This window comes from Arvicanthis niloticus, chromosome 15 (assembly GCF_011762505.2).
Source record: "Arvicanthis niloticus isolate mArvNil1 chromosome 15, mArvNil1.pat.X, whole genome shotgun sequence".
Classification (NCBI taxonomy): domain Eukaryota; kingdom Metazoa; phylum Chordata; class Mammalia; order Rodentia; family Muridae; genus Arvicanthis; species Arvicanthis niloticus.
In genome coordinates, this window is record NC_047672.1 from 8,348,301 (window position 1) to 8,373,376 (window position 25,076).

General features: G+C 40.4%; 1 protein-coding gene across 6 annotated transcripts in view; it reads left to right on the forward strand.

Annotated features, from left to right (window-relative positions):
• Pde1c (phosphodiesterase 1C) overlaps window positions 1-5,902 on the forward strand; it is a 500,617-nt gene extending 494,715 nt beyond the window's left edge. For 4 of the 6 annotated variants that reach the window (XM_076913296.1, XM_076913297.1, XM_034519282.2 and 1 more), the window contains one exon: window positions 3,275-5,902. In XM_076913296.1, coding sequence (XP_076769411.1) covers window positions 3,275-3,444 — 170 coding nt within the window. In that variant the 3' untranslated portion in view covers window positions 3,445-5,902. The remainder of the gene's footprint in view (window positions 1-3,274) is intronic. The other 2 variants (XR_013103999.1, XR_013104000.1) reach the window with 1 other exon arrangement.
• Window positions 5,903-25,076: the final 19,174 nt, after the last annotated feature.

The following is a 25,076-nucleotide window of genomic DNA, read 5'->3' on the forward strand; positions in this document are numbered from 1 at the left end:
CCTCATACTTAGGTACCATTTCCCTTTGCTCTTTAGGAAAAGCAGGAGTGGCCTGAAGTGAGAGCTGGTACTCCTGCAACCAGCTTCACCACCTCTGATCCTACACGCTTTGCACCTAATTATCATATTTGTTTTGTCCTTACTTACAACATTATTCCTCTTCCTATGTCCATTAAGTAAACAGAATTTTAGGAGGAACAAGAAAGAGTCATGGGAGACTAGAACAGAGGAGAAGAGAGAACATAACCAGTCCTTCATCTTTTCTCCTCTCAGAACTGCTGGTTAGATGATGGACTCCATCATTGTCTAAGCCCATTCATGTCTTCTGGCTTCTCACTTCCTGTTCTTTTCTTTTCTGTGTTCTAGGATCACCCAGGCAAACACATGAATGCACTGTGTCTCCTTAGGCTCTTCTTGGCTCTGCAGTTTCTCAGTCTCTTAGGCTTCTTTGCTTTACTAGTCAGGCGTTTTGTGGCTGTCTACCTGTTGGGGTTATCTCCTGTTTGCTTACTGTTAGAATGGGGTTATGTAAGTTTTACTTTTATCACAGAATATTAACTCCTGTCACATAAAGTCAAGAATGTGCTCTGTTCACAGAATTTATGTCCCATTGGTCTCCTAGATGAGGACATATTGGGTATATTTCTTCACTGTGACTGCTCTTTCACTCTTTCTTAGGATACACATTCTTTGGAAGGATGTCACCATGTCCAACTCACACTAAAGCCCTTCCTCCTCCTCCTCATCCTCCTTCTCCTCCTCTTCCTCTTCATCCTACTCCTTAAGGCAGTGGATGTATAGAAATTATTTGGCAATTTGATTAGTATACTTACCTGTTTCCTCACAAATCTTTGTGTAACTCATTATTACACATCTGTATTTTATATTTTTGGTCGTGCTTGACTCCATGTTTTTATACTTTGGGTTTTTGATTCCATGTTTTCATTCATTGCTCAAAGTGACTTTCATTTAGAGCCATTGGGATCTCCTTTGCCATTTTCTTCTTGTCATCTCCTCCTTTCTTCTTCTTCTTCTTCTTCTTCTTCTTCTTCTTCTTCTTCTTCTTCTTCTTCTTCTTCTTCTTCTTCTTTCCTTCTCCTTCTCCTTCTCCTTCTCCTTCTCCTTCTCCTTCTCCTTCTCCTTCTCCTTCTCCTTCTCCTTCTCCTTCTCCTTCTCCTTCTCCTCCTCCTCCTCCTCCTCCTCCTCCTCCTCCTCCTCCTCCTCCTCCTCCTCCTCCTCTTCCTCCTTCTCCTCCTCCTTCTCCTCCTCTTCCTCCTTCTCCTCCTCTCCCTTCTCCTCCTCCCTGTCCTCCTCCCCCTCCCCCTATCCCTCTTCTTTCTTTTTTTTGGTACTTTTAAATTTTATGTTTCTATAATGGTATCCAAGTCCACCTACTATGCTTAGTTCTATAACAAGCTGTTGCTATAGGATATGCATGTTTCCCTCAATGGAGAATGGTATTTGAAATAAAAATGCACATATAAGATTGGTTCTCTACTGCTTTATCCTCAAATCCTGAAATTTTTCTAGGTCTAATAAAGAAATGCACGTGTGTGCACTAAGCCGTGTAAGAGCTCCTGTTTATAAATGCCATCAATATCTCTGCAATGAATTTGTATTGATTTCCCCAAGTCTAATCAATGACCTCTGGATCATTCCAGCCTCCTCCTTTTGCTTAGCTGCTAACATCTTTGTGGATAGTTTTTGTCAACTGATCTCCTTTTATGTAAGTTTTCAATTTTAGAGAATTGTAGAGTGGAATTGGAATTGTTCATCCACCCCTGTTTTAGAAGCAATTATCAACCAGAATACATAGTTCATGTGTAAACTCCTCTGGCCTTTTTGTTCTTTTAGAGCCTGCTTAGAAGCAGTTTTGCAGGTGGTCCTTAGCTTTCCATCCCCTGCAGGCTCACTGTTACCTAAGTTAGCAGGGATGTCAGATTTTTTTTTTGCAGTGCATTCTGGGATCCTAATAATCTCTATGCCTTTTTAAAATTGCATAAATTAGAGGCCTCTCCCATAAAAATTTATGAGTTGTGACAAATAGTGTCAGAGTCTACTAGTCTAAAACCATTACATAAAATGGTTTCACTCATAAAATGTCCCTGGAATTCCTACTACTTACCTATTTATTCTTCTCTCCTCACTTTGAAAATGTCACAGTCAATGATCTTTTTATTGTTTCCATAGTTTTGAGGGTTTTTTTCCCCTTCAAGCTTATCCTGTAAGTACAATCATATAGTATGGCTCCCTTTGCACACTGGTTTCTTTCTCTTAGCAATGCCTATTTACGATGTGTCCACATCTTCATATGGCTTCATCACTCATTCACTTTTTTTTTTACCAAATTATGATACCATTATATATGCCATATATGTCTATTATAATATATTTATCCATTAGCCTATTAAAAGTTATCTTGGCTTTTTACACTCAAGTGATATGTGAGTACAGTCTTTTCAATTAGTTGGGTAAACTAATTGAAAAAGTAAAAAGTATATTACATCTATGGTAAAGTCTGTGTCCGGCTTTATGAAATTGTTAATCTTTCTTTCAAAGTGGCTGCAACATTTTTCACTCCCACCAGCAAAAAGGAGCATTCTAAGGGTCTTGGACTTTGGCGTTATGTCTACATGTAGTAGAATATTGCTGTTTTATTTGCAATTCTTCAGTGTTCACATTTTATCCTGTGCTTATATGATATATGTATCTTCTGTAATAAGGAGCTTATTCATTTTGTCCATTTTGGCATTGGATTGTTTCCTTCTGCTGAATTTTAAGAGTTCTTCGTACATTTTGGGTATTAGACCTTTATAATTATTTTGCGAATAAATTCTCAGTGACATGCTTTTAGTTAGTAATTTGAGAATAAGTGGCATTTTTCCAGTCCCCCAAGTTGCACACAATGCTAACTGTTGTGAGCAATGAATATACCACTGCTCACCATGGTAACTTTGCTTCCACTTGTGATCTCAACATCCCCACACCCTTTCATAAATTCATCCATTTATTACCAAGTAAACTTTATATACTTTATATACTTTATATACTAGGCCACCACTGCCCATCTCTAGCAGTTTCTTGTCTTTATTGAGTTTTAAGTCAATGACTAAGTGGATATTGTGCTTATTCAATCAGGTTAGAAATACAATCCTGTTCATTTTCTGACTTGGAGAAGACATGCACATCAAACAGGAAGGCAGCCACAATGTCTATGCCCAGTTAAGTCTCTCTGAAGCTAATGGTTGTCTGTCTTCCTTTCCATGGTCTCCAGTCATCAAGCCTCCTTTGCGTCACTTTAAGCGTCCTGCTTATGCATCTAGCTCCTACGCACCTTCTGTTCCAAAGAAAACGGATGATCATCCCGTAAGGTACAAGATGCTGGATCAGCGGATCAAGATGAAGAAGATCCAGAACATCTCTCATCACTGGAACAAAAAATAGGGCAAGTATAAGATCAGAGGGAGTGGAGGAAGGCCTGCCTGCATGCCTGCCGCCTGCCTGCCTCTCGGCACCTACTAGATGCACCAGGACATACCTCCGAAGTCATGCAGCTGATACTACTGTGACTGACCATCAAAGTCAAAGTGAAATCTGCCTGAGATTCCCCTTAGTTGTTTTCTTATAGATGCACCAGTCACTACATTTGAGGTCAATCAAGACTCCAGCAAAAAGCTAGTAAATGGTAGATTTATTTGATTTTACTGTACAGGCCTTTAACAGTCTTAAGTTGCACCCAAATTAAAAATGATATATCCTATTCTGAAAATTAAATTCTTCCCACTGCCCTATTTTCATCCCCAAGAGATGATTTACCCTTACATGAACACTGCCTCAATAACTATCAGGGGTAAGAAATGTACTTCTAAAAATAACTTTTCCAATTAAAATTATATTATTTTGTGAAATTAAAATATAAACACCAATTTCCCCTTTATTTTCCCTTTTTCCAAACCCTTATGTACACACTTGTTCTCTCTCTAAAGCATCATTTCTTCTGTTTTATTGTTGAATATATAAATATATTATATTGCATATATCTTATATATATTCAAAAATATATAAATATAATCTGCTCAGTCCCTGTGTTACTTGTGTGTATGTGTTTTCAGAGAAGACTATTTGGTTTTAGGTAATCAGTTGATGTGCTTTTCCCTGGAAAAAACTAATTTTCTCCCACTCTCAGCATTCCTTAGTTGATTATACTTCTTCATCTAGGGTTGCAACCCTGTAAGATTTCCCTGCTTCATGTTAATGTATCTGCTAGTGTTGTCCAATTTTAAATGCACTGATTTAAAATTTAAAATACTTACTCAAAATTCAAGCAAATGTGTGACTTTGAAAGCAAACACATTCAAAACAAATGTTCTGCTTCTGAGCATGACAATCTTAGAGGAAAGATGAATGATGGGCTGTTTTCTTCATTGATTTTACAGAATTCAGGCTTAGAAAATAGATCCATATAAGGAGAAAGAGAGAGAGAGAGAGAGAGAGAGAGAGAGAGAGAGAGAGAGAGAGAGAGAGAGCTAATTCCTAGCAGCTTCAATGTTCTTTGGAGGATTTGAGTTTTCTAGATAGAAATCTGGCTCAATTCATTTTAATCCCTTCCCTCTGTCAGAGTACCCAAGGATCCATGAAGTGCCTGTGGCTCAAAGACTCCAGGCTCCAGATCTACCACAGAGAAATATGGTTTTGTGGAACTGAGACAGGAAGCTGTAAAATGATGAACTGAATCTAAAATTGTTTTCTCATTTCCAACTTTGTCTCCCTAAGTCTAGAGATGCCTTTAAATTAGGCTTCAGCTCATCTAGTCCACAGCCTGCCCACCCAAAGCTCTCAGGGTTCCCACCTGCTCTCCTTGCTATTGGTGGGACAGAATTCTTCCTAAGTCATCTCTTGTTGGCATGCCATTGTTAGCTTTTCTACAGCTTTCGCAAGAAGTTTTACTTTGAGACTAAAATCATAGAGATGCAAGTGAATTCTCACACCTGGAGATAGCTGCTGATCCCTTCAGAATGATCGGAGCCTCTGAAAGTTTGATTGGTTTTAAGGCAGCCTTCACCTGTTCTCCCTGAGACTTGATTCAGGTCCTTGGACTTGCAGTGTGATGCTTTCAAGTCTCTGTTGGTTTAAGGTACTCTTCTTTTGTGATGGAGATGGACCATGGTGTTTGGGAAGCTATTATCACACTTGGTGACTATAGGTACAGAGAAGCGTTAGTACAGGGCATTCCATGTTTAGGAAAGCAAGGAGCCTTTTGTGATAGTCACAGAGTCCTGGCTTGATTGCGGAGAGTTTAGTTCATTTCCATAGACCATAAATTACCCAAGAAATAAACTCCAGTATCTAGTGCGCACTGGTGCTGTTGGGCAGCTCATGTATAATGTAGTTTGTTCAGATAATTGCTATACAAGCGAGAAATCACTGTGACTTTTTGTTATGGAAGACAATTACAATTCTTAGTTCCCTGCCCAGTATTTGAGCAAGAAAAGCTATCTGCAGACTGGAAGTGTACCTTCATCTGAGTTAGTTTAACTCACAGGTAGTGCCTACTTGGTACTATGCAGAAATTTTACTGCCGAATGCAAAGAGACATTTTGACTACACACCGACAAGGCTTGGGGGACCTTTCCTGTCTCTTAAAACTTTCATAGGTTTCAGGCCTCAGTGGGGCTACTCTTTCATAGTTGATTAAGGGTGGGGTGTTAAGGATGTTTGTTCTTTCTGTGGTTTTTTTTTTTTTTTCTCTTAAGATATGATGTTTTTAAACCTTTGCTAAAATTTTAGTTCAACAAATATTCACATGTGTAGAGTCTGCATTGCTTCTAAATGTCTACCAGGTTTTACAAGCAGAAATGAAGATTATATTCTTATAGCAAATAAAAAAGATGCTTTGAATGGACTTTCTTGGCTATGAGTCATCTTTTTCTTAGAATTCTGCAATTTACTTGAAAAGTAACCACTCCCCCCACCAAACACCCCAGTTTGGCAGTATTCAGAATTGTTTGTCTTGTTAAGGTGAATAGTGTGACTCATCTATTTTAGTTTATGAATTTATGTATGCAGATTATTGCAATTTTATAATCTTTTCATCCATTCAGACTCAATAGGTTAATTTGTTAATATCAGAAACCTACAATGGGGCTACTCAGTAGGAGAATACCCATGGTAGCAACATACTTGTCATTCCAGGGAAAGCTGCCTAGATAGTGGTGAGGAACTGAGCTTTGGAGTTAGAAAAACTCGTTAGTAAACCCTGGATCTGCCTTTAGTTTCCTCTGTAACTGAGTTACATAATCGCTCTCAACTTCTGCTTCATTTACAATAAAGTGAGGATAATAATAAGGCCTCGCCCAGCATAATGTGAGATTGGCTAGAGAGAACAAACTTCAATTATTAGCTATTACTCTTTATGGAGAGAGGAGCACCAGCCTGAGGAAGAAATAGGACGGGTAGTTAGAGAACAACATCCCGCACTGGTTCTCTAACATGACGTAAGTGTCATCTTCACCTGCCATTACAGGGAACTGATGCTCGCTCGTGTGGCTATTTGCATATCTTCCTGAATTAAAGGCTTTCCTGTACTCCTTCATATGGTAAAAACACAATATCTGCACCCCAACACTCCTTTGTTTGGCATCTCTGACATTTTAAGAGTTCTTGAGCTCCCTCCAACTGTTACAGTTGTGTGCTACCATCATGTCCTACTACCTATGAAATCCCGACCACGGCCCTGCATCATGTCTTTAATAGGATCTACCTTCTGTCTTTTACTCCATTGGATCCCAGCCCGATTGCTTTGCTTCTCTAATGCTCCCCACACCTTGACTGCACAGAACTTATCCTGAAGGCTCAACATGATTCAGACAACAGTAACGACAGTCCCTTTGTGCAAGATGTCCTGCTGACTGTGCTTTAGGGACAGATTTGCCTCTAACTTCTTGGCCTTGTACTGTCACCTGTTTGCTCTGGCACTGAGCCTGAAATTCTCATGAATATATAAAACGACCCACTTTTCATCCACTACATGACACAAGTTTTGGGTATTTTAAAGCATACAGGCATACTCTGGAAAACAATTGACATCATTTTAGGTCTCATTTCTGAAACAACAAAGAATTCAGAGAATCTTCACAATGGCAATTTCCTTTTACTATGATCCAAGTCTTAGGTAAGAAAATAGCAGAATAACTGCCCCCTCTTTTCTATTCCCAGCCTTTGACCATCATAAACTTCAGTACTAGTTGCTTCTTTTCCGTATAGTTATTAAACCTATGTCCACAAGGTCAGGTCATTGACCATCACTCCCAGTGCTGAGAGAACATTAAGCTCTACTGCTTCCTCCCATAGCTGCCTGAGCCCTGTCCTGAGTGTGCACAACCACTGAGCGCTCAGTAGTCGAGAGTCCAGCTCTCATTGTTGAGGTTTTGATTTCTCCATGAGAATAAGACATGGTTGTGTGGTTGATAACTCCTAATTTTGAGTCTAGGATTTCCATCTACAGCCCCATTCCTGGGACAAATGGCAGGTTATTTGTTTTTTTCTGTAAAGCTACAGTTTGTTTCCCATTGGATGCTAGCTTTGCTTGAGAAATTATCTGTTATTCGTTTTTAATGAACAGCTTCCATGAAGCTAATACCTTGATTTATAGGAAGCCTCTTGAAAGCTAGAACGAAGGATATCCTAGAACTAGAGTTTGGGAATTCATGAATGAATAATGATATGCTTCCTTGTACGGTGTTGGATATACACCCCAGGAACAACCACAAAACTTGTTGAAGCAAGAGACAGACCTTTTATGCCAGAGAGAAGGTGGGAGAGTCAGGAGAGGTACTCTTTTCAAGACTGATTTAAGACTTACAAATATCAGTTACCCTTTTATTACAACAAAAGTTCTGCAAAGCTGCTTTAGAGGGATGACAGGGGATGGTGACTATGGTGTCCTGCTCTGATCTGCACTCATATTCATGTTTATCTGGGATTCTCTGTGACTTTTTCCATGGTGTACTTGTTTATGTATCTGCATAAGATGTTCAGCTAATCTTGACATAAAGGAATACCTCATCTAAACATCACTTGTTGCCCAGTTAGTCACATCTTTCCTAGCACACTGGTTAAAAATGTAAAAAGTTAAAGGCATAAAGGTAAAAGGATATGAAACAAATAAATATTCTCAAAGTGCTAGAACACAGAGTGATAAAACAGCTCTAGCACAAGAGAATTAAAGTGGTTTTATTTTCATTGTTTTAAGTATCTACCAGGAGTCAGGGACTTCAGTGTATACTACCATATTTAATTCTTATAAGTAAATCTGTCTGGGAAGACTTAACCACTCTTATTGTGATTAGTAATTTGGGACTCCAAAGGCTTTGTGGCAGACTGAAGTGGGGTGTGTGGCTCAGTGGTATAGAATTTGCCTAGAATACATATTGTTCTAGATTTGATTCACCTCACTGTAATAAAGCTACCTATAGAGATGTATATATAGATATTTTTACAGAGAAAAGTTAAAGCATAGGTCAAACAGATCTTCCCACTACATGGCTCCGTATCATAATGTTGTTATACAGGTTCTTCATGTTCTCCTTGTGTGAATGTCAAACCTGCTTGTCAGTATCACAAATCTTCTGTAGTCCAGCTATACTCAAATCATTATAACATGAAATTCAAGAGCAGTTCTTTCTGATACAACAGATTGCTAGTTTCTCTCATTCTTTTATTCAGACTCTCTTTTATTAAAGCTATGCAGTACACTTAACCTGTATGTCTGGGTTCTACTTTCATGGATCCAACCAGCTATAGAGTGAAAACATTCATGAAAAAAGTACCTATTCTAAATATGAGCATATTTTCTTTTCTTGATTTTATTCTCTACACAATATAATAGAATGACCATTTACATATAATTTATATTCTACTAAATATTTTACATAATAGAGATGATTTATATTATATATGAGGACTGTGTAAGCTACATGGAAATGGTGTATCTTTTTCTCTGGGACTTGATCCCTTGCAGACCCTGGTGTTGGTGGCATCAAGAAACTAGTGCTTTGTTGATCCAGAAGGGCAAGACTTGTGAATGTGCTGATATTACCATTCACAAATCTTGACTGTTTTCTATACACCACTGTTCATTGAATGCATTTAATTTGCCCCTCATCAATTAAGCCAAATGAATGATGCCTTTCTTAATATCTCCAAAACAGTTGATGTGGGGTAAGCATTCCCTGTTGATTTCTTCTTCCCAACCTGGTTGGATGACTCTACAGCACCTCATCCAGCATCTCCCAGGTACCATGTTTCTTCTCTTCTGTAAGCCAGTCTTTGTCATTAAGTCATTCTCCACTTTCTGCTGCCAGAATAGCCTTGCATTTCATTTCCACAGAGAATCAGCAAGAAGACCGACCCATCTATTGGATAAATAGCCTTCCAAAGCATCTTGATGTCTCCATAGGCAAGTTCCCAGGGACTGTCCTGTAGCCTGTCCTAAGGCTGCTCTCAGGATTTCAGTCAGTGAGCCCTCACTATTACTTGCCTGTGTGGAGTAAACTCTCCTTGTCTGCTTCTCTCTCCTTTCTCTATCTTGTTGCCATATCTCTGCCACCTTCTTCCAAATTTCTCTTCACAAACTGTATCCTCTCTTAGAATTTAAATTACTGTTGATCTCCAAGGCTATGAGCCCTTCCCCTGACTTTTGTTCTTCTCTATCTGCCTTACCAAATACTGGTTGGAATTCTTCACCTGAGAGCTTTAGTTGAACTGTGAGCCTCATTCCTAGATTCCTCTACAAGTCCCACACTGTCCTCTTCCTGGTGTCCATATGTCCGCATACTGTCATTGTCCTTGCTGTCTATTTGAGAAGTCATGTCTCATTTGTGTTTCTTAGCCTTCACATTTATCATTGGTCATGATTCTTCTCTCGAGGAGTCTATTACCCTCTCCGGGTTTCTTCCTTAGCATTTAGAACATTCTGTTGCAAGAAAACACGCCCTCCAAGAAACAGAAAACCCACTGTCCAGTGATCAATGGCAGAAGCTTTATTTGAAGAAATAAGTTTGCCATCTCTTGTCTCAGTCATTAGGCTCCTCATAGATGATAACACAGCACCAGCCCACAAGTTCACAGGCTCTGAGTGAGGTCTTGGTGATCCTGATGCCTCAGGTATAGTCTCGCTTGCCCCCACCCATCCCCTGTACTCTACCTTATCATACCCAGCGTAAAGAAATCATGTGAGCAGAAACATTTGAATCAGGTACTACAAGCTCAGAAAACATGCAGGTCCATGTAATGAATAGGCAAGTGGAAAACATATTACTACCCCTTCCCTGGAAGGCAGTTGTTTGCGACAACACCACCAACTTTCTACACAGTTTTTGTTTGTTCTTTTCTGCTCGGCCTTCACACAGGGAAGTTTCTTGACTGAACCAGATCCCCCCTCCTCATCTCTGTTTATGTGAGTTTTTCTGAAATGTCTACTGTTTTCTGCTTGTTGTAACCTGAGCTGTTCTCTAAGGTGCAACAGAAAATTCACTTTCTCTTGGCTGAGGGGATCTTACCTCCTTAGGTAAAAATGATGCTTTGCTTTGTCTTGTGTTTAACTCTCTATGAGCCTGTTGCTTCTCTTCAAGTGACAGCTTTGTTTTTCAGATACCTTTATGTATCCCAGGTTGGCCTAAGTCTCCTGAGCACTGGGAGTACACTGTGGGTTGTCAACTTTCCTAGTGCTGTGGTGACCCCCCAACCATTAAATGATTTCATTGCTATTTCACTTTGCTACTGTTATAAATCATAACGTAAGTATCTGACATGCAGGGTATCTGATGTGTGGCTCCTAGAGGGGTCGTGACCCACAGGTTGAGAACTACTGAATTACAGTGTTAAGTGTGGTGTCAGTGGATTACACAGATCTTAATTCTTCCCTGTCGTATAATTTCTTGGGTCATGGTGGAAAAGTGTGGCAGCAAGCAGGAGACTTAATGGCTAGGGTAGAAGCTGAGGAATCATGTCTTAAACAGTAAGCCCCGAGCAGAAAAAGCAGACTGGGGAAGTCACATGGCTATGGAATCTTAAAGCCCCCATTGTATGACATACTCCCTCCAGCAAGCCCGTAGTTGCTGAACCTATCAAATCAGTGTTACTGATTGGAGAGCAAGTATTCAAACATCTGAGCCTATGGGAGCATTCTCATTAAGACCATCACAGTAGTCTCCCAGTGCAGAGCTTCCAGCTCCTTGTTCTAGTAAGCCAGAATTGTCACTGTGCTAAACCCAGTCAGCACCCACGATCCAGGAAAGGACTCCATACTGCCTTTATTTTAATGCTCAGCTCTTCTGGCCAGGTTATTTATTATGCCAAAAATGATTTTAAAATGCTATTTTGTTCCATATTCCTCTGCTTTGTTTTTTTTTTTTTTTAATTCAAAATTCCCCACGAAGGCAGGACATCCTAGTCCTTAGAGTAGAAGATCTGTCTAGGTGTCTACCTCAGGAATGTGAAGGCTTTGTAGTAACCCAGAGTGTCAGAATGTGGTCTGGTTGCCTGAATGGACCAGGTGATCTTACAATACAGGCAGTTCTTTGAGGTCAACAGCCTCTGGCTGTCAATAAGCCAGATAAAATGGTGTCACTAGTGAGTGTCACACAGGCTGTTCTCATTTCTGGAAGTGAGGCTGAAGCCATAATGATTGGTGGCTCAAGGACTTGACAAAGGCACCCACTTCTGCAATTTACCTGATTTAAATGATTCAATTATATGGAGCTAAAGCGACTATGTCAGTCACTTCTTAGGCATTGCTGCCACCTCGTGTCTTTCAGAAGAATGACTTCCAAGTGATCCAACTGGAGTTTCAGGTAATAGTGCAAATTCTGAGAGAGGGAGAGAGAGAGAGAGAAAGAGAGAGAGAGAGAGAGAGAGAGAGAGAGAGAGAGAGAGAGAGAGAGAGAGAGAGAGAGAATGCACATGCATATATATGAACTCTTCACTCTTATCCCTCTTATCCCTAGTATACTGACCTGTCAGCTCAACCTCTATTTCTCTGGGGAGGAAGTTGTTTTGTTTTGTCTCTGGCCTCGATACAGACTCTTACTGTGTAGACCAGGCTGATGCTCGAACTTTTGGTTCTTCTGGATCGGCCAGGACCTGTACCAGCACCCACACAGCCACCATTTCTAAAGACCTTTGCCAGTGCTTTTCTTTTCTAGAAGATCTGGAAGACACGACTTCCCCTTCCTTGATGTTCATCCAATTGAAGCAGGTGGCAGCTTGACTTAGTGAGAACTGAAGCTGTTCCTCACCAATGTCTGGAGGACCACATAGGATCACACACTTAGAATTGGAAGTTCAGTTCATTGCATGACACTAAACACCAAGACAGGAAAGGCCTGCATCCCTGATTACATTACTGAATCACTGATACATGGGTCTTATTGTCGACCTCTTGGGTTGCTGAAGGCCATGTAGGAGGAATGACAGATGGCTTTAGAACTCATGGAATGTGACCCACTGGTTAGCACAGACATGATGGATGTACCTGGACTGAGGCATGACCTTGACAACTACATATCCTGAGGACTTCGTGCTATTATGGAGTTCTGGTCTGCTTGTTTCCCTCACATCCCTCTTAAAGAATTGTCTGAAAACTTTAAAGGGGTTTCTGCCTTCACTGGGTAGTATCTTTGGCACTCACAATAATGGTGCTTGATCTCGTTCAGACATTGCTGCCGGAGCACATTTATGATTTAGTCACTACCCTAGGAAAGAACTCAGAGATGTAGAATGTCAGCAATGACCCCCAACTGTGGGAAGCCATGGCAAGGCCTTACTCTTGGCAAATACTCACCCTTGGCTCTTCTACCTACTATTCTTCTTTCTGTTTACTTTCCATAATTTACTCGCTGTATTTTCAGTTCTCAGAGCTTCAAACACGGCCTCATAGCAATCCACCCTGGTGACCCTTCCTCCTGATCTTTAGATTTGGCCAACATCCTGCTAGATAGATGTTTTTAGAACCCCTGGTAACGGCAAGGCTTTGTGAGAACAACAGGTATAACTTAGTTAGACCCCACAGCTTCCTCCACCTGCAAAACCCCCTTTCCCTTTTTGCTATCTCCTCGTATCCTGTTTTTAAAGTATATAACCTGTGTGAACAATAAAATCTTTGCCAGCTTGATCCGACTTCTTGACTTGCTGCGCCTCCTTTTCTCGTGCATCTCAGTCCTCTCCACAGGGTCTAATGGTCCCACTTAATTGTCCAGCTGGCCTGGACACCCAAACCTTAGAAAACATTTGAAAAAAATGTAATTATTAGTGAAGCTAGGTTAAGATGTTTTTGCTGGTGACACTGATGTAGAAAATCTTAGGGAACAATTTGAAGTTCAGAAAGGCACACTCCTGTTAGTTAAGCTACGGACCTTTTATGGTCAGGGAACAAGAACAATGGCAGCACTGGCTGGCATGAGTCTTCCTGAGGTTGGACTGGTGATGATTGATTTCTTATACCTATTTTTTTGCCCTTGGCTTCCTGATCTTATTTATGAAGAATTGTTGATCAGTAGACATACATTCTGAGGATTTAAAATGGATATGACTGATTTTTATATAAAAGTCTACATTTGTGATTCTTTTAAGATTCTTGTAAGATTAATTTTAAAAAATAAATTAAAATAAGTACCTCTTTCTCTGTAACTGCACATTGCTGCCTGCCAGTAAGAGAAACTGGCTGAGAAAAACTACTTTGCTTGCCTCACACTTTGTTTAATCTATAACAAGTTGCTTAGATACAAATGTATGTGAGTTTTTGGGAATAATTTGTTTTCTTTACCTGTACTATGTAATGTTATTTCTTCTAAAATTATTGGGGAACACACTGTTTGCTTCATAGTCGTTAATTAGAAGAAAACTAAAATGTAATTACATTGTAACTTTATACTGCTTGAATATTTTTGCTGATATATATATATATATACATACACACACATATATGTGTATGTATAGATAGATAGATAGATAGATAGATAGATAGATAGATAGATGATAGATAGATAGAGAAATAAACTCATTGGAACTTCAATCCTTCTACCTTCAAGTATATATGTATACATGTATGTGTATGTATGTATTGTGTAAAGTTTGTGAGAGCATGTGGAACTTCGTTCCACCCATCAAATCTGTATGTTTGAACTTTTGATGGAGTGTGTGTCTGTGTGTGTGTGTGTGTGTGTGTGTGTGTGTGTGTGTGTGATTTTCCAGTTAGCTGTTTGACACTGATGTGATTTGACACAATTGACTCCAGGTGCTGACACCATGGGTCTACTGTCATGAAAAGGGGAGGTACCATTTCTCCTTACATCCCGATGACCCTTCTCATATTAGTGCAGACCTGCAGTCTCAGACACCTGGAGGAGAAAGATGAACATTTTAAGGATGGCAAAGAGCACAAGCAAAGAGAATATTTTTAATAAACAGGAAAAGTCTGGCTCTGTGCTGGGGTGATTAACACTTGAGAGGTTGTCATGAGGTGAGCTCCTCAGGATAGGCAAAGGCAAATGTAGATATGTTTTATAATGATGTGTTGGGGAGTGCAGACTTGATATTAAAAGTAATTAAAACATTTTTATTTTCTTTTTATTTTTCTTTCTTTCTCTGTTTTCTTTTCTTTTTTTTTTTTAAACAAAATATTAACAAGATTCTAGTGGGATAAAATTCATGTGGCTGTCAAATAGAGAATTTGCCAGAAGCTGAGAAGAGACAAAACTGCCGATTCAGCAAGATCTCAGCGACAGGAAAGAGGCCAGAAGAGAACGTGAATGTGGAGATCTAAAATTGGAAAGGGGAATCAACAGAACATGAATAGGGAATTTGAGAAAGATGCTGGTGGTCTTGCTGATGATGAGGGTGACGAAGGCACTGATTATATGGGAACAAGTGGTATAGCTGGACAAAGAGAGGGTGCTATTTAGGGTAGAATGGAAATTATTTAATCTATTTGGCAATTGTAGAATTCATATGGCAATAATTACTTGATTAAGATGCTGGTTTGGGGCTCTGAAGAAAGCTCAAATGGAAGCCTAAATTTGATGAGTACAGCGCCCCACAAAAATTTTACATGGTTGTGGGGCACTTAACCTTTCACTAATTGCATTTATCATTATTCTGTGGTTTGTGATAGTGCTTTAGGTATGGTTACTATTGATATAATGAAACATTATGAACAGAGGCAGCATGAGGATGAAAGGGTTTTTAGCCTCCATATCCTGAATCATTGATGGAAACCAAGGCAGGAACTCAAACAGCTTGGGAACCTGGAGGCAGGAACTGATGCAGAGGCCACAGAGGGGTGCTGCTTACTGGCTTGCCCTCCTAGTGGCTTGCTTAGCCTGCTCTCTTATAAGACTTGGATGGTACCACCCACATTGGGCTGGACCATCTCCCACCAATTACTAACTAAAAAGTTTAAAGCTGACTTTCCCTGCAACAATGTCCAAAGATAGGAAGTAAATTTATTGTGAAGTCTCTGCCATCACTAATAGACTAACACAATTTTATGAGATCCCAGGAGGTAATGCAAACTTAGAAGACAGAATCTTAAATATCCTATATAGACTTCCCTTCCTATAGCCCAATATTATGAGGGCATTTTTTCAACTGAGGTTCCCTTCCTCACAGATGACTTTAGTTTATGTCAAGTTGCCATAAAACTAGCCAGGATAGAATAGTGTACCCGTTTGGACCTGAAAATGCCTGCCAAAGAATCAAGTACTGAAGGCCTGGTTCCCTGCAACAATATCAAAAGGTAGGAAGTGATTGGTTTGTGAAATCTCTGACATCATTAATGATCTTACTCCATTGATGGCTTCATCATTTTATGGGTTCCCAGGATGTGCTGGAAACTTAGGAGATGGAATCTAGAGAAGGGAGTGGGTCCTTAAATGATGGTCCTCTGTGTCCAGAGATTATATGTACAACTCAATGATGGAAGACAAGCTATTCTTCTTACAGGCAGGTAAAAAGCAGGCTGGCATAAAAACAGCTACAGAAGCTGGTTAGGGGATTCCTAAAGAGGGTGAAATGGGTAAGTATAATTGAAACACTGGAGATTAGGGCTTCCTAATCCTGTAAGTGGTCTTGGTTGACCTGTGAAAATGGTTCACTAATCTCTTGACCCAGAAAACCCTACAACGTTATGCAAATCAAGAGGTTCACGTCTTCATGTTCTTTTAAGATCACATGTAAAAGTTTCCAGGCTGTCAAGGGTATGTATATCTGAGAAGTTACCAAGTGTTTTAATGGTGTCACTTGAAAGGAGCCACGTGGGCCATTCCAGTGGTGTCAAGTAAGTATACCTAGGCCAAACAGTAGGGCTGGACACAGAGTCAGTGGCACTAAAGAGTTTTGATTTTTCTTTTCTGCACGTGTTTAAAAATGCAGAGAGTGATGATGCCCGTAAGGGTTTAGATGTATATTCTTTGGTTATTGAACATATCAAAGTGAGCAAAGCTCCTAAGATGTGCCAATGAATTATAGAGCTCATGGCTGGGTTAACCTTGACCACATTGACATGACTTTAATCGAAACGAAACAAATTGTTCCAAAGTCAGAATAGGAAGTTGCACAGAAGAAAATAGTGTCCCAGAAGAAATAGAAGAAACAGGAATTTATGTCTTGGGAATAAATTCAACATAAAATAATGCAGGTAAAAGTTAAATAAATAGAGATAGAATGAAAATTAGTTCAAACTGGGAGCATGCAATTTAAAGAAGAAGGAAATAAATGTAAAAGATACTTATTATTGAAGAAAAGGAATGAGAAAACTGCTGAAAGATGACTAAATGGGTAAATTTAATTTTACATCAGAAAGGTTAAAGGTGAGAAGTTAAATGAGAAGTTAAAACATGGCAAAGAATTGATGATTAAGACATTTCATGGAACCTAAGAGTCATAAAATTAAGAGAAAACTAATTAATGTGTTTACCAAGAGCTCATGTAAATGCTTCAAATTTCTCAGAAATTATACCCAGGGAAGACAAAGAATGAGCACAAAAGGAGGCGAAAAGTCAGTGTGTAACAAAATCTGAGACTAAAAGACTTTAAATTGCAGAATCCAACAGATTATCATTAATCATGAAGAAACAAGTTGTCTTATTTACTGTTCTATTACTGAGAAGAGACACCATGACCAAGGCAAACTCTTCTAAAGGAAAATATCTAATTGGGGCTTGCTGGCACTTTCAGAGGGGTAGTCATGATCATCAAAGCAGGAAGCAGACAGACACAATGTTGGGGCAGTAGCTGAGAGCTTTACATCCTGATGTACAGGCAGTAGGCACAAACTGGGCCTGGCTGAAACCTCAAAGTCCATTCCAAGTGACACACGTATTCCAACAAATTGTTAAATTTAAATAAAATACGTGAGTTTGATAGACTTTTTCTATTTTATTTCTATTTTCTCTCTGTGTGTGTTGTTAAGAGTATATATACAGGTATGCATATTCATGTATGCACTTGTATGAGAACAATGGATGGACAACCTTGGGTGTCTCAAAACCCACTGGATTTTGTTTTGTTTTTCAGACTGGGTCTCTCACTGACTTGTAGTTCACTAAAACGGTAGATATTGGGACCACTGAGCCAGAGAGAACTGGCTTCTTTTTCACCTGCCTCTGCCTCCCTAGTGCCTGAATACAAACACATGTGGCCATGCCTGACCTTTTTATATGCTTTCAGGTCCTCATGCTTGCAAGGGAAGTCCCTGAGTCCCTGAAAAATTTAGCTTTCCTTGCTGCATATTGCCACCATTGGAATGATGTGCTTTAATTTGATAATTGAGAAAACTCAGGAAAGTAAATATGTGGAAATTGGTTATATAAGCAATGTCTTTAAACTCTTTTTTTTTTCTGGTAAGGTGAAGTGGAAAATTCTGGTTTCTTTAGAAATTCAATTATGTCATGTCTTTTTTTTTTTTTTTTTTTTTTTCCTGGAAGCTGTCTTGTGAGAGAATGTTTTGGTGAAACACACGTGAGAAGATGTTTTGCTGAAGCAAATGTGTGAGAGGATGCATGATGTTTGGAAAGAGTGTTCTATAGAATTCCTTGCGTTCTAGCTTGTTGTAAATCTTTATGCACTCTGAGAAGGTAGTAGCAAACACCAAATGACAGTTTATATCCTTGACAAGGCCCATCTAGCAGCATTGCTCCAGCTGCTGTCGTTATGTGCATCCTGGTTACCTAGCACAAGGTTTCCCTGGAGAGACAACCCACATGCCTAGGAATGTTCCCTAACTTTTAAATGGGGACTCTCAATAGTATGCCCTTTTTCTTGACTCATAGGGAAACCACTAAGGCTAGGATGACAATAATGCCTTGGTTTGAAGGCATTCCCACCACCACTTGGATATGCTGTTATTTGAAATGGGGTCCTAGGCTATTGATTAAAGTAGAGAATAATGCTCTTATGTTGGGGAGGACTAACATTTTAGCTGCCACATCTAGAGTTATCTGAAGTGCCTCATTGATGATATGCAGTCACTTACATAGAGTGGTGCTTCACTAGGGAACTCTGGGAAGCTTCGGTATTTAAGATCAGTCATCATCAGGTTGATACCCCATCCTTCCTTCAGATGTGAGACATTGCCCCTTCCAATGCTTTCCCTCTTTGCAGAGAGGCAAAGCCTTGTTTCTTAGAACTCTTTCCTCTGTCCTGATATCCTGCAGTGAGCACTCTCCCTTTAGAACCCTCTTTCTCAAGCTTGGAGGTTCTCTAAGGTATAGGTTATGATCTGCCTGAAAAAAATACATTATTCCCAGGGTGAAGTCAATAAATGGGCTTATTCTTGTGTCTATAATGACTGTTTCTAAGACCTGTGAACCATATATTTTAATTTTCGTTGTTGAAACCCTCAAAAGCTAAATTTAAAGTTAACTTGTCGTACCTGGAGGTCTCTCCCCCAAAGTTCATGCTTCCAAGCCAGGGTGCTAAATGGGATCAAAGCAGAACATTTAAACCTCAAATATATAGAACCTGAGTTGATCATTGATAAGTGTCGCTACCCACGTCCGACCCACGGAATAAGGCAACGACAACCGTGTTCTTCTTCAAGGGGTTTATTCAGCTATCCCTGTACAGCGCGCTTCCTCTCTCTCCTTCTCTTCTCTTCTCTTCTTCCCCAGCTCCCACAGCCCCTTTAAGCATTGCCTTGATCCTATCAGCAGCTGCCACGAAGTCACTAATTGGCCACTCTCAATGACACAAGGTGGGGTGATCGGGTAACCACACCTCTCAGCGCATACAACTCCATATATGGAGTTGTCTTTTCTCTCAAGCAATGCCTATGCCAAGTGCCACTTTGTAATGGTGAGAGTGGAGCCGCTTCCCACAGATAAGGTTCATGTAGATGCCCAATAAGAGCAAAAAAAGGTCAAAAAGTAATGCTTGTTATACACATTTAAGTTGATACCTTTCCCTGGTTGAAAGCAAATGGTAGAGAGACCTGCAGCTTTACCTGCAGAGCCATGATGTTAGCCTTTTAGCAGGGCTTTCTTCTTTTCCTCCTCCTCCTCCTCCTTTCTCCTCCTTCTCCTCTTCCCCCTCCTCCTCCTCCTCTTCTTCCTACTCTTCCTCTTCCTCCTCCTCTTCCCCCTCCTTCTTTTTCTCCTCCTCCTCCTTCTTTGTATTCTTAAACATTTTTCTTTATAAGATATATTCTGATTATGGTTTCCCTTCACCGACTCTTCTCAGATACCCCCAACTTCCCTTCCCATCCAAATCAACACCTATTCTTTTTGCCCAACTAATGACAGCTGGCATCTTTACTGATCTATCAAGAATCAATTGGGGAACAGGACCTTCAGTGTTCATATAGATTCCCAATCAAAGCATCAGAACCATCCTCCACATTTACCTTTTTCCCTTTGCTGGCATGCAGAGTACCTTCCAGTAGCACGAACACTATTGAGTCTGTGTAAAAGCTCCAGGAAAGCACCATCTGGACATCTTTATGTTCCATGAGTTGTGTAGATGCTGTCTTCAGCAATACAGCCTTATGATCACTTCATTGAGAGCAGTAGCCTGGGCTGGTTAGGGGTTTTAGAAAGGCCCCCTTTGGTCAACAATCCAATTAGAGGTAACCTATTCTTAGAAATGGAAGCATCTACTGTGTTAGGCATCCATACCGTTCCTCAAATGGCCTTTAGTTTTACATGTCCCTTCCCATATCGCCTCTCACTCCTTCTCTCTCCCTCCCTGTTTGATCCTCCCATTCCTGTCCCCCTGCCATGTCCAAACAAAACTACCCTTTCCTAAGAGATCCATCCTCCCTGACTAGTCCCTTGCTTTATACCTAACCTCTGATGTTATACAAACTATGGCCTGCTTATCAAAGACTTAACAGCTAACATCCACATATAAGCGGTTGTATATCATATTTTGATTTTTTGAATCTGGATTGCCTCACTTAGGATGATTTTATTTAGCTCCATCTATTTACCTGTAAATTTCATGTTTACACTTCCACCAGCCTCTCTACCACCAACCTCTGTGTATGTGCTCCTGGTAGGGTGCTGTAATCTTAAAGAATCAGCTGCTGGACTATGCTCTGGGTAGATGTGATCAATAAGATTTTGGACAAATGGTTAACCTGTATGTCTTCTGTCTTTTCCCCAGACCCTCTCTTTCTCCTCATAGGTATTATAACAAGTAAGACCAAGTATAGGTCTTTCTAAGGGGCTGAGATGCATATTTTACATAACAAAGTAGACCTGGCTTCCAGGTTCTCTCAGCATCTCTCAGTTCCTACCTAGTATACTGCACCCTCTACCCTGAACTTTCCAGGCCAGAGGCTGGGCTGCCCTTCCCCATAAAATCCAGACACTGTGGTCTCTCCACCCTTCTTCTTCTCCTTCTTCCTCTTCTCTCCTTTCTCTCTTCTCTCCCTCTCTCTATGCATGCTCTTTCTTTCTCTCCCCCCTTCCCTCTGTCTCCCTCCCCATGGCAACTTCCCTGATCACCTTTCTTGGGAACAGTGAACTCATCCACCTAAGAGCAGTTTCCCAATAAACTCGCATTTATATATACTTTAATCTGGCTTTGAATTGGCTCATTACACTGACTGAGAAATAACTTATCATCATCCTTTGTCCAAATCAACACCATCTAGACTATATTGATGCCAGATAATGATCTCATTGTAAAATATTAGCTGTTTCCTCCCATTTAAAATCAAACTTTTCCCAGTTCTTGGGGTTATACTACATAGGAAGTCTGAAGGAACTGAAGTTCCCAAGGCAGAGACAAAAACATGAAAGGCCTTTGAATTGAGGGAGGTGCCTCTCTTACCCATGACAAAGTCCTCAAGAAGACTTTTGGGTTAGAGCATCTCCTAATTGCATCAAGCTGCCACCTGTTCCTGGTGAACATGTGGATAGCCTAGAGAGTTATAAACACTGCTGTGAACTTCCAACCCTTCCAGTTTATATTTTGGCCTGGGCTTGAATTATTACTTGTGTTGTCTCTCCTGGGACCACACCCAGAAACACTGGGATACAGTCCTTGCTGTTGGGTATCTTTGAGGTATTTGATCTGGGTATAATAAGCATCTCCCAAGAGGCTCTACAGAGACCTAGGTTGCCAGGGGTTTTTTTTGTGAAAATGCTAGCTGTGAGAGTGACTCTGCTCTTATTTTTCAAATTTCGTCCAGGTTCAACACATAAATGGATAACGTTTATTTATTTACTTTACTATTTTAAAGACCTTCTGTTCAAGGGAATGCCTTATTGCTTGAGACATGCAATCCTTACCCTTAGGGATGAGCCTGTGTATAGAAAGGGACGTGAAGTCAGGATAGATGTGACAACTGCAAGCATACAAAGTGCTACAACAGACTGGCAGGGAAGTCATGGGGCAAAGTGAGCTGGGAGCCCTCCATTGACCATTTTTGTCTGGGCTTCAGTCTCATCCTGTAGGCAGTCTCACAAGGCTGAAGCCCTTTTCTTCTCTCAGCATGAGATTCCAAGGGGGAAATTCCCATTTCTTTAGTGTCCATTGTTTCAACAGTCAGAATGACAGACATAAGTGTTTCTTTAGAATATCTTCAGTGCTACCAGGCCTGTTACATCATCTTTGTGTCTTAGGATTCGTTGGTAGAAGACAGGAACATGCTGTTGGTCTTATGCTGCTAAGTTGCTCTTTTCTAAGATGCCTTAGAGCAATGGTTCTTAATCTATGGGTTGCAACCTTTTTGAAGGATACAAGAACTCTTTCACAGGGGTCACCTAAGATCATCACAAAACCCAGATATTTACATTATGATTACTAACAGTAGCAAAATTACAGTTATGGAAAAATAATTCTGTAGTTGGGGACACCACAACCTGAGGAACTGTATTAAAGGGTTGAGGTGATGGGAAGGTTGAGAACATGTTCCACATGTCTCCACTCATGTTCATGACCATCTTTCACTCACCCCACTCATGTTCATGGGCTTCAACTGTTGCATATCCCTGCTGTCCTTACTGCCTTTGCCTATCCTGTGTTCTATGCTTGATCAAGGTTAGCTGGTGAACCAGGATTTTGGAATGTGACAGGAGCCAAACTCATTTGGATAGCCCCAAGGCTATGGTCCCGAAAGGGATGAGCTAGTTAGAATCTAAGTTCTAGATAGAAAAATATAGTTACTGCCACTCAAGGCCAGAAGCCAACAGTGCTTAGTTAAACAAGGCAGACAATGTAGGATGGTCTGGGGATCCTACACTGGGAATGTGCTCTCAGGTGCTTCTGGACAGACTAAAGCTACTATCCTGAGCTCTGTAGCCCACCATTACTAGAATGGGTCCAAAACTCTATGGCTTAGAAGTTGTCTGAACTATGTGACTTTAGATGAGTGGATCCTTCTAGCAATTGCTTGTATGAATCAAATACCTCCAATAGTAGCTGGAATGGTTTCATTATCAAATGTACAAAACCTTCTTAACAAATCCAGTGGGGTCAAGGAACCATGGACTGAAACCTTGAGCCAAAGAAATTCTTGCTCCTCCAAATTGCTTATGGCAGGTGTTTTTATCACAGTAACTGAAGGTATTCATAGGTATGTGTGTGTGAGGGGGTGTGAACAGATGTGAGACAGGTGTTAGGGGGTAGGGCAGGAATGAAACCTTTACTTTTAAGAACACAGACATAGTACTTGCTGTGCTATCTCCAAAGGACAGGACATGGACATTCATCCACTATGTCCCTACCACTTCCACAAGTATGATGTCTTTCACTGGTCAGCAAGAATCATGAAGGCAACATGGTGCCTGGGGTCTTCTCTAGTCGAAGCATTTGTTCTTTCTCACCAGCTTGATGTTACCATAGCAATTTTTAAATTTTTATTATTGTTTTTAGTAAATTTCCCTCAAACATTTCTTCCTTCTTCTCTTGCCTACTTAGATCTGTAATTACAGGGATGTGCCATCACTTCTGTGGTCTCTTTTCAAGGCATTTCATGCTGTAGAAATGAATTCCCCAGAAACACTACTCATGGCTTCCTGTGTTTCCAACCAGTGCTTGCTTTGGGGGAAGGGGGGGAGCTGCATATTCAGCCTGCTTCCCTTGTCCTCACACACTCCTCTTTCTGGTTTCCTGCTGGCTTTTTTGGCTGAATGTCTGGGAGGAGTTGTGACCAGAAACCCTCTAATACTGATAATCACGCCAGGCATCCAGCAGGGGTGGTGATAGAGGTCAGGAAGTGCTACAGAGACACAAGGAGGAAGAGTCCAGCCCAATCAGGGAGAAGACAAGTTCCTACTGCACATTTCCTGAGATTATCAGGTTTTCTATGACCCCATTTTCTCAGGTGACACCTTCAGCAAGGCTGAAATCTTCCATTCACTATGTCCTATTAAGCGATGATCAAAATCACAGTACTCTGGAACAGTAGTTTCAGAGAAATAACTTTAATTTAGGCTCATTGTTTTTCCGAGTGACTCAGGAGTGAGCTGAGGCTTCCCACGTGGAGTCTGGAAATTCTATTAGTTTGAGAGGTCAGCTCAAAACACGGAAGAGCCGAATTCCTGACTCTAGTTGTCAGATGGAACAATTCTATTGAATATGAGCAAAAAGGCATTAAACTAGGTTAATGGTGCTGCCTTCATTTATTTTCCCCACAGCTATGGTTGAAATTGGGAGAGTTGTCCTAATGATCATTGAGTTTGTGATAGAACATTGACTGCATTAAGTGGGCAGTTTTTAAAATGCCTAAAGCTCCAATTAGTCTGTCCCTGACCTCTGTGTCAATTCATAAGGCTATCACATTTGACCATACTCCAGTTTTATTTTATAAAGCTTCTTCCCCAAAGCGACTCTCATAATTTGGAATCTTACCCAAGATATTTATCTTAACCCCACCCCCACCCTCTATAACATCTTCTCTGGCAACTATAAAAAGCAAAATAAACCTAACATTGCCTGAGGATTGCAGTACTCCGAAATTACAAATTACAAATCAGTTTATGAAATATTAATCAAAAGCACTAGCAAGAGGTTAGAGGTGTAATGTGAGAATGCATCCAGCAGGTGGCACTGCTGTGTAGGAAGAAAAGCTATGTCTTGGGGTGGTCCATAGAAATGTGCAAATGAGTCTTTAACCCTTTCATTCTCCAGGCACTATCTTAGGAATGCGTGTGATGGCCCAATAGGAATGAAATAAGGTGTTCTAGCTGGTAGAATCCACAGTGACAGAGAATAATGTGTCCTTTTCTGTCAGGCAGCGTTCTGTCTCAAAGATTTTCAAAAAGAACTGAAAACTGAAATCCACAATCAGTTCTTTATCCACAGACCTTTGTTGTCTGCCATTATAATGACAAAGAAATCCCAAAGACAAGCCTGAAAACAGCTCAAGGAAATGCTAAAATCAAAATAGTTTTTGCACAGCAGAGGCAAAAGATGTAGGAAGCTTTTTACTGCAGTGGGTAAGAGGAGCAGGGACACAAGAGTCATCTCCAAAGCAGGAATGGGAACTCTACCCAGGTATATACATGTTTTCATAAGTCACTTTAGGGTTAAGCACTCTGCGCATGCTCAGTTAAGGGGTAGAGTCCTGAGCA